The sequence below is a fragment of the Ciconia boyciana genome, chromosome 4 (genome assembly GCF_034638445.1).
Source record: "Ciconia boyciana chromosome 4, ASM3463844v1, whole genome shotgun sequence".
NCBI classification, from domain to species: Eukaryota; Metazoa; Chordata; class Aves; order Ciconiiformes; family Ciconiidae; genus Ciconia; species Ciconia boyciana.
In genome coordinates this window covers 97837555-97849061 of record NC_132937.1, presented here as the reverse complement: position 1 = coordinate 97849061, position 11507 = coordinate 97837555, and the positions used below count along the sequence as shown (strand labels likewise).

General features: G+C 40.5%; 1 protein-coding gene across 2 annotated transcripts; it reads left to right on the top strand.

Annotated features, from left to right (window-relative positions):
* The first annotated feature begins 305 nt into the window (after positions 1–305).
* Positions 306–11429, top strand: CCNH (cyclin H). 2 transcript variants are annotated; one of them, XM_072860739.1, is made up of 9 exons: positions 306–465; positions 632–754; positions 2088–2161; positions 2431–2641; positions 2944–3107; positions 5391–5461; positions 7324–7435; positions 8030–8090; positions 11230–11425. In XM_072860739.1, the coding sequence occupies exons 1-9, from the start codon at positions 349–351 to the stop codon at positions 11266–11268; spliced, it is 972 nt and encodes a 323-aa protein (XP_072716840.1). In that variant the 5' UTR covers positions 306–348; the 3' UTR covers positions 11269–11425. The 2 variants fall into 2 exon arrangements, with proteins under 2 accessions (XP_072716840.1, XP_072716841.1); XM_072860740.1 differs by lacking the exon at positions 306–465 and adding an exon at positions 1421–1646 and having other exon boundaries at positions 11230–11429.
* The last annotated feature ends 78 nt before the right edge of the window (positions 11430–11507 follow it).

Below are 11507 nucleotides of genomic sequence, written 5' to 3'. Positions count from 1 at the left end.
ACAAATTAATGGCGTTTTTGTGTGGCGTTTTGCAGCTAAGAGCAGTGTCCCAGCTCCAAGGAGAAGCATCTCGACTCTGGCCTATTCCAGCAGCTCCCTGACCCCACTGGCGGCCGGGGCCTTTCCCGTCCGCTCCCACAGGACTCGCTACCTTCAGTCCCCCTCCCGGAGCTGTCTCCCGCCCTCCCAGCTCCGAGCGGACGGCGTCCCTTGGGCCGTCCCCCCGCCCCAAGCCCTCAGGCAGCTCCTCTCCCCCTTCCCGCCAAACTACACCTCTCGCCGCGCCGCGCCCGCCGTAAAGCGGGCTGCCGTAAAGCGCGGAGGGCGGCTTTCCCTGCCGCCGCCGCCATGTACTACAGCAGCACGCAGCGGCGGCACTGGACCTTCCGCGGCGAGGAGGAGCTGGCGCGGTGCCGGGCCGACGCCAACCGCAAGTTCCGCAGCAAAGCGGTGGCGAGCGGGAAGGTGCGGGGCGGGCGGGCCGAGAGGGGGGCTGCGGGGAGGGGGACCGTGAGTCTTGCGGCCTTCTCCCGGCCGGCGCTGCCTGCGCCTCTGAGGGGAGGATCTGTGAGGGAGGGCGGCTGTGCCGGCGCGCAGGCGGTGGGTCAGGCTCAGCTTTGCTCCCCTCAAGCTCCAGCAGACCGACCCTGTCCTTCTGGAGCCCCACGAGGAGCTGGCGATATGCAAGTACTACGAAAAGCGGCTGCTGGACTTCTGCGCCGTCTTCAAGCCTGCGATGCCGAGATCCGTGGTGGTAAGCAGCAGCGCCTGCTCGGCCTGACTGATCCGCTTGCGGCCCGGTGACTGACGGAGCTGCGGGCTTTGTCCCCTCCGTGTCTCTTGTTCCTTCGCTTGCCTGTCTTATTCTTGAGAGCACGGGTATCTTCTCTAAGTTTTTTGTCTCCCACTGCTGCAGTCTGTGTTTCAGACTGCTTTTTATCTCTTTTTGTTTTCTGGGCAGTGCAGCCGTTTCAAAAACAGAGTTATTTCTCAGCTTCGTCCATTTTTTCTGTTTGTTATTCACTAGCATGAATGACTTTTAACCGTTTTCTTTCCTCTCTCTTAAGCAAAGAGTAGAAACAATCCAATATGGATTGGTGATACAATAAAATGGTCTCACTGTAACTAAAGGAGGCAGTCCCAAAGTTGGGCTGTCTGGTCCAGTCGTTTCTCAAGCATTGATGCTTGTCTGACCACAAAGCAAGCTGGCTCAAGCACCTGTACTGGCAGTAATAACCTACAAAGGAAAAAAAAATAATCTTTGAACTGACTTATCTTGAATGCAGAAGAGTGCATTTCAGAAGAGAGAGCGTGCGGACTTACAGCTGAAGTAGAGAGTGGAACTGTACTTCTTTTGTAACCTAGCCACTAAGGTGTATAATCTATATTGTGCCCTGTCAGTTCTCCTTCTTTCTGATAGATGTGGTGAATAACAACGATGAAGAGTGTCATGTCTGAAGATGCGTTTGGAATGTAGCAGCAGGCTGCCACTACATGCTCTGTGGAGCCAGACCTTATATTTCAGAAGTGGCCTCTGTAGAGTGCATGTGCTGGATCAGACTCACCAAGTCACGGTTTTGGAAAACGCCTGCTTTCGTGCCGATGGCATTCAGATCAGCTTGGAAGTTTGGCATCGACAGACTGAAGTACTTCTAGACACACAGAGAAGCATAAATGTTAAATGTGTTGGGAAATTTACTGGTCTAAAAAGCCAGATGTCTTGGCTGGGATTACTCGCAACTTTCAAGATATTTTTTCAGTCTCTAGTTTTTAAATTTCATTTAAATATCACATTTTTTCTCATGAAGATCCTATAGGCTTTTTGAGCATTGTGTCCCTAAGTATGTCTAAAAATGGAGGAAAAGATAACCAAGCTGCCATTTTGCAAAGCTCTTGCAGGCATAAATGTATTAGACTTTGAAATATTTAATGACATTGCAGTGTGTGTGTCTTAGTGCCTTAGTGTATCCTGTGTGTCTGCAGTATATATTCAAACTTGCCTGTTCTGTGATTTTATTTCTTTTTCTCTTTTTTTAATCCATTTTTGCTTCTATGCTTACTTTTCCCTCAATTTTTTTTTAATTTAGGGAACAGCTTGCATGTATTTCAAACGCTTTTACCTCAATAACTCGGTGATGGAGTATCATCCTCGGATAATAATGTGAGTTATCAGCGCATCTTGAGTTATTCTATCAAGCAGAACATTGGAGGTGTAATCTTTATATGTGTAAAGATCTGAAAAAATTAGAAAGGAAATTTGAGAGCTTAAATATGAGTAAAGACGAAGCACGGTCACTTTCAGTTTCCATTTTCAAAAGTTTGCTGTGTTTAGAACGTGGTGTTTTGAAGATAGAAATTTTCTGAACAGAACTCTTGATAAAAAGATGCATGCTGCATATGTCAATTGTTTGCCTTTTTTCCCTCCTCAAGGTTAACATGTGCATTCTTGGCCTGTAAAGTAGATGAATTTAATGTGTCCAGTGCACAGTTTGTTGGTAACCTTCGAGAAAGCCCTCTTGGACAGGAAAAAGCTCTTGAACAAATACTGGAATATGAACTACTGCTTATTCAGCAACTGAACTTCCATCTTATTGTCCACAATCCATACAGGCCATTTGAGGGATTTCTAATTGATTTGAAGGTAGTATTGTTTTATATGCTACATACTCTATACTAACTTAATATTAATCTGTCGTGGGTTGTGTTAGAAAACTTTATTTCTTTTTGTGCCTGTGATCTGAAAAGATCTAGTTCCTAAAGTCATAGGCAAATATCTGAAAGGAAGTCGGTTTAGTTGTGGTCTTTAAACACTTTAGATTATTTTTGGAATAAGATGGCATGCTACTTCTTAGCTTTACAAAATCTTGTTGAATTGTGTGTTCTAAGCTCACAAACCAGAAGATGAGGAACAGCTACTTAATTTCCTAAGTACTTACTTTTTAGACTCGCTATCCGATGCTGGAGAATCCTGAAGTTTTGAGGAAAACCGCTGATGACTTCCTCAGTCGAGTGGCTCTGACAGATGCATATCTGCTCTTCACTCCCTCACAGATAGCTCTCACTGCCATATTATCTAGTGGTTCAAGAGCAGGAATAAATATGGAAAGGTAGTCTTTTCTTTTTTGTTATAGGTATGATTTAAACAGTTTATTTGCTTCTATATGAAATTGTTTTGTTCTAGATATTCTTAACTGGTAGAAGTGTGTATTTACTGATTGTTAACACTCTGGTGTGTTCTTTAAGTATGTTTCAAAACTGAAATGGTACTGGTTTGTTTTTTTCCCTCCCCCCCCCCCCCCCCCAAAAAAAAAAAAAAAAAAAGTGGGTGATAAATGCAATTAGTTGGTGTCTAGTTTTTATATTCCTTTGGAAGAAGGAAAAAAAAATTCAGACTGATTTTGCTCTAATTAGAACAGCATAGGATTTTCAGACTTATCTTGAAGATTAGAGTGAAGAAAGTGGAAATACAGTAGAAACTGAGAGCATGAAACACCTAAAGAATCACTTAAAGGAAAAAAAACACCAAGATTTTTAAGGTATCTAAGGTTACAGAGTGAAATGAAACTACATTGAACTGACAGCTACTCAGCATCTGGAAACTAAGTGCTGTATTTGGCAGGGGTAACTGTTCAATTTCCATGGAAATGGACTAACAATAAGGTGCTGTTTTAAATCAGTCCCTTCTTTGCTTTCTGTGGTCTAGCCACTGGTGTTTGCAAAGGCATTATCAAACACTTTGATATCATTGCTGAAATGCATGGTTTGTTTGGTTTGGTTCAAGACAAACCATACTCTTTTTCTTCAGAAAAATAACTGAGGTAGTTGCTGTAAATAGCTACATCTGGAGTGTTTTAATCGCACAATGCTCCATGTGAGCATTTTGCATCCAGACTGTGACACCTGCAGGCACAAAGGCTGATGCTAACTGCAGACAGTTCTTTTTGAAGAAGCTTTCCTTCCACCTTCTCTACATGAATCTCAAATCTCTCTTGTTGTAAAAGAATGAGACAGTGTGGGAGTATCCTCTACGGGGTTCACTGTCCTCTCAGAATAGTGTGAAAACATTCAGGTGCTTACTGTAACTTGAAACTTGTTGATCTCGTTCCTGAATTTATATTCTGTACTACTTGTGCCAAAATTCAGAAAAGTATACTTATAAAAAGAACTAGAATAATTTGTAGATAGTGTGTGAATCAAGGTATGTAAACTTTATCTTTGCATATTCATGAAGAACTCAAGTCTTTGTCACCTTTCTGCACCATACAGTTGCTACAACCTTGTCATTTATTGTTTTACGTGAGTTTGAGCTGCTGGACATGAGAGAAGCGAATGCTGCAGCTCAGGTCTTCTGGACCTGTGAGTAGGTGTGTCTGCAGAGGTGGGACAGGACATGGAAGGTTTGAAAACCCGTCACTCCCATGATGTCAGTGTATAGGTCAGTCTTGAAAACGTTAGAGCTTCAGGAAAAAACGAGTGCCACTGTGCACTGGCTAAGAGGTGGCTCCAAATAAGTCTTCGGTTCTGGTATCAGCACAAGGTTAAATAATACTCTTAAATTGGAGCTCTAGAAGAGTAGCGATGCTAACAGCTGTCAGCTTATAGTAATTACCATCTTCATGGTGGCTGGTGCCTCGGTCTGGGAGCTGCAACTGATACAGCTGTGTATATCTGTGAATTAAGTTTGAAGTTAATACAGACTGAACACATTGATATACTTCGGAGTCCTTGGATTTTTGTAATAAGTGCCCTTCCTGGGAAGGGATAAAACTACTTGGTTGTTGCGGATCTCAGTGGCGATCGTTGCTCATATGTGTTGGGGTTTTACCCAGGTGGTGTGTGTAGGTACTAATGTTCTTACTAAAGGAAGTTTGACTCCCGGAGGGAAGAGGAAGGGACCTACAGACTCTTACAAGACAGCATTTAGGATTTGCTTTCAGCTGCCAAAAGAAGCAGTCCCATCTTGCAAGCTTTGTGCTGTCTTTTGGTCTGTCTGAAGACTACTCTTCCGTAGTATTTGTTTTTGCAGCAGTCATACTGTGCAACAGTGTGATGTTAGTGTGACACTTCATAGAATCTTAAACGTAAGTTGACTTAACTCAGTGAGTCTTACTTAGAAATGTTTAATTCTGCAGTGTTGGAACTCTTATTCTTTACATGGCTGGGGAATACTTTTGTCACGTTCTTATAGAAGAAGAATGTTGCAAGTGACAGATGTTCTTTTTTTATCGCTTTATAGCACTTATGTAACAAAAGTGTTCTTACTAAGTCTAATCACAAAGCTCTAGCAGCTGTAAATAATAAATAATACATGCTTTATTAACTCATGGTAGCTGCCACAAATAATTATGACATTTTATTTTAAGAACTTACTCTTCCGTGTCTCTTTGCAGTTATTTATCAGAATGTCTTATGCTGAAAGAAAACAGAACATCCTTAGCCAAGCTGCTAGATTGCATGAAATGTAAGTAAACATTGGAAAAATATGATAAACAGTATATCTAAAGGAAGAAAAATGGCCTTTTCCAAACAACAAAAGCTTTAAGCAGAAGGGTGTGCTTCAAGTGGTTTTCTTCACCTCAGGGCATGCATAAGGTAAGTAAAAAAACATGGGCAGTAGAATGAACTACCTAGCACGTGGATGCAAGGGGAGAAAGCACTGAGACTTTCCTATGATATGAACAAAAGAAATTCAAAGGTAAAGGGCCTGGTGCTTCTCCGAACATAAGTGCTATAGTCAATTAAGTGCTAGCAACTGACTCAAAAGTGAGAAATCTCTTCTGGGAACTAGATAATGGTTTTTTTAACTCAGGATGAAATGACTCTTTTCAGTCACCGTGTCTTAAAAATCACAGCTTCAGGGAAAAGCCTGCACATAACTACTTGCACCACCAGAGGGTACCTTTTCTAAGCTAAATGATTAATGTGAAGTGGTATGCCAGGATTTATACTTGACTTCTGTTTTGCAGCTATAAAGATGTTTCAAAAGCTGTTTAGGTTTCCTAGTATGAGAAATATATATAAAATAATATCAAGAATGCTAGCATGGTTTAGCTAAGATAATGGGGAATGTATTACACTGATTATTACCTTTTTTTTAATTAAATGAAAAGGCTGGGATAGGAAATTTCCAATAAGTAATCAGTTATTTAATGCTTTAAGGTAATGCATGCATTTAAAATGGGAGATTGGTAGCATTAAAAATGCAGTCCTTTGACTAAGCTGACTTTAGTGGTGAATTTAACATACAAGTCATCAGGATCTACAAATTCAATTTAAATTGGATTTATAAAACTTAAGATGCTCTTCCCTTTCTCATCCTGCTAACAAATCCAGTCTTCAGGTTTTTGTTGCTGAGATGCAAAGGGAATGCTGGGGTCACTTATTCTTCACTTACATTATTCTGGAAGGTAGCTTTAACCCAAAGGCAGCTCTTCTGTAAACATAGGATGGCTGGAAGGAAATTTTGAAGCATCTGTAAATGACTAGTTTTACAGAGAACTGGTGGTAGAGGAAAAATCTTGTTTCTTGCAGGGTAGCTGTAAATTAAATTTGCATTCTTAACAAGACTGAAACCAATCTTTTCTCTTTTTTAAGACTGAGGTACAATGGTAAATGGAAAAAATACCTATGTATTTTCAAGCTTGTTAGCAGGGTACTGTGAACTCTACATTATAATAAATTCACTTTGAGAAAATCCAGAATCAACAATGCTAACAACTTGTTTCAGTGTAGTTCTTTGTGCTCAGCTTCTGCTGTACCTTGATGTTATTTAGAATTAATCCTTGGATGTAAGATGATATTTAAGTCTTCCTTATGTAATCTTTGATCCTCTAAAGTTTGAGTGCTGTGTGGGATGGGAAGTTTTGTAAGCAAGCAGTTTGGGAGGAGTTAATACTTTTGAATGTCTAATGCTTGCTTTGACAAATATAAGGATTTTTGGTAAGCTTTCTGTCTCAACTGTTTGCAATATGTTGCATGTTGCCTTGTAGTGTCATTTGAATCTGTTTAAAAACTAGATACGATGCTTTCAAAACCTTACAGAGGTGTGGACTTCAAAACTTAGTAGATCCTGTTTTTTTTCTCTTTGTAGCATTCTGATTTTTTTTTTGGTGTAGGTTCCCTCCCCCCCCCCGCCCAGTAGAAGCTGCTTGAAAATATATACTATGGTCCTGTTATTATGAGTATAATAAACTGTTTGCTCAAGCTTAAGTATGAGGGATAAGCAATAACAGTAGCCATGCTACTGATTGGTAAGCTTGTGTAACTCACAAGGTGGAGCAGAAATTATTTAATTTGCTTACATCTGTGTTGTTGCCACTGTAGGCATGAAAAATCTCATAAAGAAATATGAACTGCCAAGGCCTGAAGAGGTCGCTGCTCTAAAACAGAAATTGGAGAAGTGTCACAGCTTGGAGCTTTCACTTAGTACAAACCCGTAAGTAGATACTTAGTCTTTGATGTGTTGAACTTCTGTCTTTTTTTATTGCTATGGAAACATTAACTCTCTCTGTTCTGTGTGAGTGATTGAAAATGAAAACATCTAAATGTACACACAAGGATGTCTGTTCACATGCTTACTATGTGTCTACTGGAAGCTGAGAACCAAGACACAAAGTAGTGCTTTCAGTAACACATAAATACGTTATTTTGTGCTGATTTGCACTGCAAAGCTGTGATACTGATTGTTTTGTAACACAGAACTGGAATCCGCAGTGGCTTCTAAGGTCTGGCCACTTGATGTCATATGTCATGAGAATCAAGGGCTTTAAAATCACGTGATTAAAACAAGAATTGTGTAAAGTGTTACTGTTTTCTTAAGACTTATGTGGACGGCAAAGGACTTCCTGATTTTCCTTTTTTGCCCTTTTCACTTTAGTACCCACTGTGAACTTCCAGCAAGCTCTTAGTTGAGGCTTCGGTAGTTCTTTATGTGACAAATATGTCCATAATCTAACCTTGTGTCCAAATAAGGAAACCGATGCTTATAAAAATAGCTAAACATTGCACTTTTTTTCTGGATGGGGGTTAGGAAGAAGAGGAAAGGATATGAAGATGATGAATATGTCACAAAGAAATCTAAAATGGATGAGGTCAGTAAGCCTATTGTACAAGTACTTGTTTTTCCACTCTTAATGACAAAAGTGACACAGCTACTGAGACAGACCTGCATCTGTTAATATTCTTTTACGTGTTGCTCAGACAGAATCTTTCTCAACTGTGTTTTTAAAAATGAGCCAGAGTTTGTACTAGCCTGTGTTTAGGAGTGTTCTTAAAACCCCAGTCTTCTGTGGGCAGGAGGAAAGAACATGCAGGCCATCCTTCCTGCTGTTTCCTGTGCTTTGAAAGTCTTTTGACAAACCATAGAACAACCACAGAACAACATAAAACTTAGTACTTACAATTCCAGCATGTGAAACTCCATGATGCCAGTGAGGGGAAATAGCTGTGAAACTGCCATTTGGAATACTGTGGTGAAAGGAGGTTTTGGAAGGCTAGGAACTGAACACTTGAGGAGAAATCCTAGCTCTGGAGGTGGAAACTCACTCCTCAGAATGCGCATGAAATAAATGAGTATATGCTGAAACATACTCAAGCAGGCTTTCTTCATGAAGTTTTTTATGTGGTGGTTTTTCTGCTGGCCAGTGCTTCTGAAACTGTTGCCATTTACTTTGTTTGGCTTCTTGCACAAGGCGGGAGTCAGCTGCTGGACTAAATTTCTACGTCAGCCGATTTGCTAGCAAGGCTTGCACAAATTACAGATGGGTAGCCAGTACCTCGGGTTATAAGACCAAGTATAAATAAGGTAGAGATAGACTGAGGAGGGTGACTCAACAAATGAAAACAGAATTAAGGTAATCCTTCAGATCTAATCTGAACACCTTTCAGAGCTTTCATTTGTAACATTGACTGAAAGTTGTAGAGAATACATTCTGTTGGAGGAATAGGTTTGTGAAGAACCCCTTTTAACTGGACTTCTCTTGACACTGAAGACCTTGTATATCCTGATAGTGCAGGACACCCTAAGTGTGGCATTTAGAAAAACTTGCTAACAGCTGAAGAGGGTCCTCTGTCAAAATCTTAACATAAAATGCAGGATGTGGGGTTTGTTTTTTTTTTTTTATGATTCAAGAAGTCTTGCTGATATAAATTACCACAGTAGGTTGATGCTATAATGTCAAACTAGAATCTAAAAAATGAACAAGATTATAAGAAAATCAGCATTGAAAGTATGTTCTAACAAAATGTGGAACCTCAAGCATGTTTTATGATAACTATTTAATGCTGCAAAAACTTTGACAAGTGTTTACTCTAAATGCCAGTCTTAAAAAGCATATTGAAACTGGAAGCTGTGTAAAACTAGCACTTTCATAACTTTTCACTTTCTCACAAAATGACTTCAGCTCCACCTAAGCTCTGGAGACTCACTTCTTCCTCCCTGCCCCAGTTTAATTTGAAGGGGGTCGTCTTTTAGTTATGTTGCTGTGGTTTGAGGCAGTTTTGATTTTGGGGTTTCTTACTAATTTATATTCACACTTCTTTTTCCAAAGGAATAAACTAATTGGATAAATTCACATAGTCTGCATCATTTAACGATAAGCTCTTGCACAATTCTTAACAGCCCTTGAAACTTAGGGTTTTTAAATACTGATGTATATGAACTGCCAAGGGTTTGTACTTGTATAGTTTCATTTCTGAGCAATTATCACATGAAAGGGCACATCTGAGCTGGCCAGGACATAAAGGAGAAAGTGTGCTTCATTTTTGGAAAGCTTATAGTATGTGCATACTGCTCAAACCTTGAGACCTCACTAATCCTGTAGCTAGCTGATATTAACAATATTTATAGCTGTAAGTAATTAGAAATGCACAGTCTCTTCTAATCTACTTGTAAGACTTTGTTTCTTGATTTCATAGCTGATGTTAATACCAACAGCAAGTCTGTAACTGGTATGGAGAGCTCATCAATTTGGAATGATAGAAGAAACACACAGGGTACTGGTTGAGCACAGATGATGCAGCTGCCAAAGCAATGAAGCCATAAAAAGTACAAGATACTAGTAAAAGGTTGCAATATGAGCTCTCATGCAAATCTCTACATAGTTGTCTAATGAAGAAGCATGAGCTAAACCTCAAACAGGTGCTAAAAAGGGGCTGCTAAAATGACAGAGCCTCCATGACTTTAAGACTAGGCATGGATAACTAGCTTTAAGGTTAAAGGGCTTAGTTGCTACTAGTTAAAATATTTTTTAGTCTTCTGTTCATGGAACACTTCTGTTAGGTACTAAATCCTGATCATAAGGGCATAGGGGTTTTTTTGGTGTGGGTTTTTTTTTTTTTTTTTTGTTCTAGGTAAACATGATGCCATGCTTGCAGAAGCAAGAAGTTGGGCTTAGTCCCAGAAGGCTTTCAATCCTGTGTTCTGGGATTAGCCACTGTTAGCTGAAAAGAAAATCTTCCCCCAGTGTGTTTACTCTCAGCTGAGTTATTTCTCTTTCCTCCCCTGCACAAGACACGGAGCACACTGTGTAATAGGGCTTAGGCAGGGGGCAGGGCAGGCAAGAAACATTTTCAGGGAAGGCAGGAATCAAGCCTTAGTTGGAGTCTCACAACAGACCAGGGCACACTTAAAGAAACTCCTTTAACTGTGCTCATGTTTAGCAGTGGGAGCAAGTCTGAGCAGAACTCCAGATCATGGGAAGTCTAAGGAAAGGAAATACCCTTCATGTTGTTCAGCAGTTCTTGGCCATGACCTTAGGTCAGGCACACCATGAGAATCTGAAAGGGAACTTAACAAACATGTATTTCATCAAGTAGCTTCTCTGTAGGCCTTGCATGAATTGTTATTTCCAGTTTGAGCTAGCCTTGTAAGTTAACGAGGACGCACTTGCTACCTGGTTGTCAGAAGCGGACTGGAGTGTGCAAGATAAGCGTGGTCAAGTGTCCTGGCAGAAATGCATATCTGTCAAGTGATGTGGACATGACAAACTACTAAGCACTATGCTTAAAATCAGTTTAAACTTGCTATTTAAGTCTGTTACTGATAGCAGACAGCTCAGAGATGTGAAGTTATCTGTGCTACGTAAATTCTCTGTAACTGGCATATGAAGTGACTGAGAGCCTGTGCAGTTGTACCGTGTACCTACAGTCACGTATTACCTGGCCCACCGTACTGTAAAACACACCAAATGCACACATTGCTCAAGGCATTGCTTTTTTCCCTTCCATTAGGAAGAGTGGACTGATGATGATCTTGTGGACTCCGTGTAACCTTGAAGGAAGATGGAGTCTTACCACTGCACAAACTACCGTTCGGTGTCAAGTGTGAACCTGTCTGCCACAGGTTCCTTACTCTGTGTCATGAGGTATTTATTCTGTCAGTTTTAGTATCTTTGCAATAAAGCATTTGACCTTGCTGAAGTAGTTTGTTGTAGTTCCATTAAACTGTCATCCATTCAAAGTCAAACATTAGTAGCAAATGTTTGCTTTAAGAAATCTCTCACTCAGGG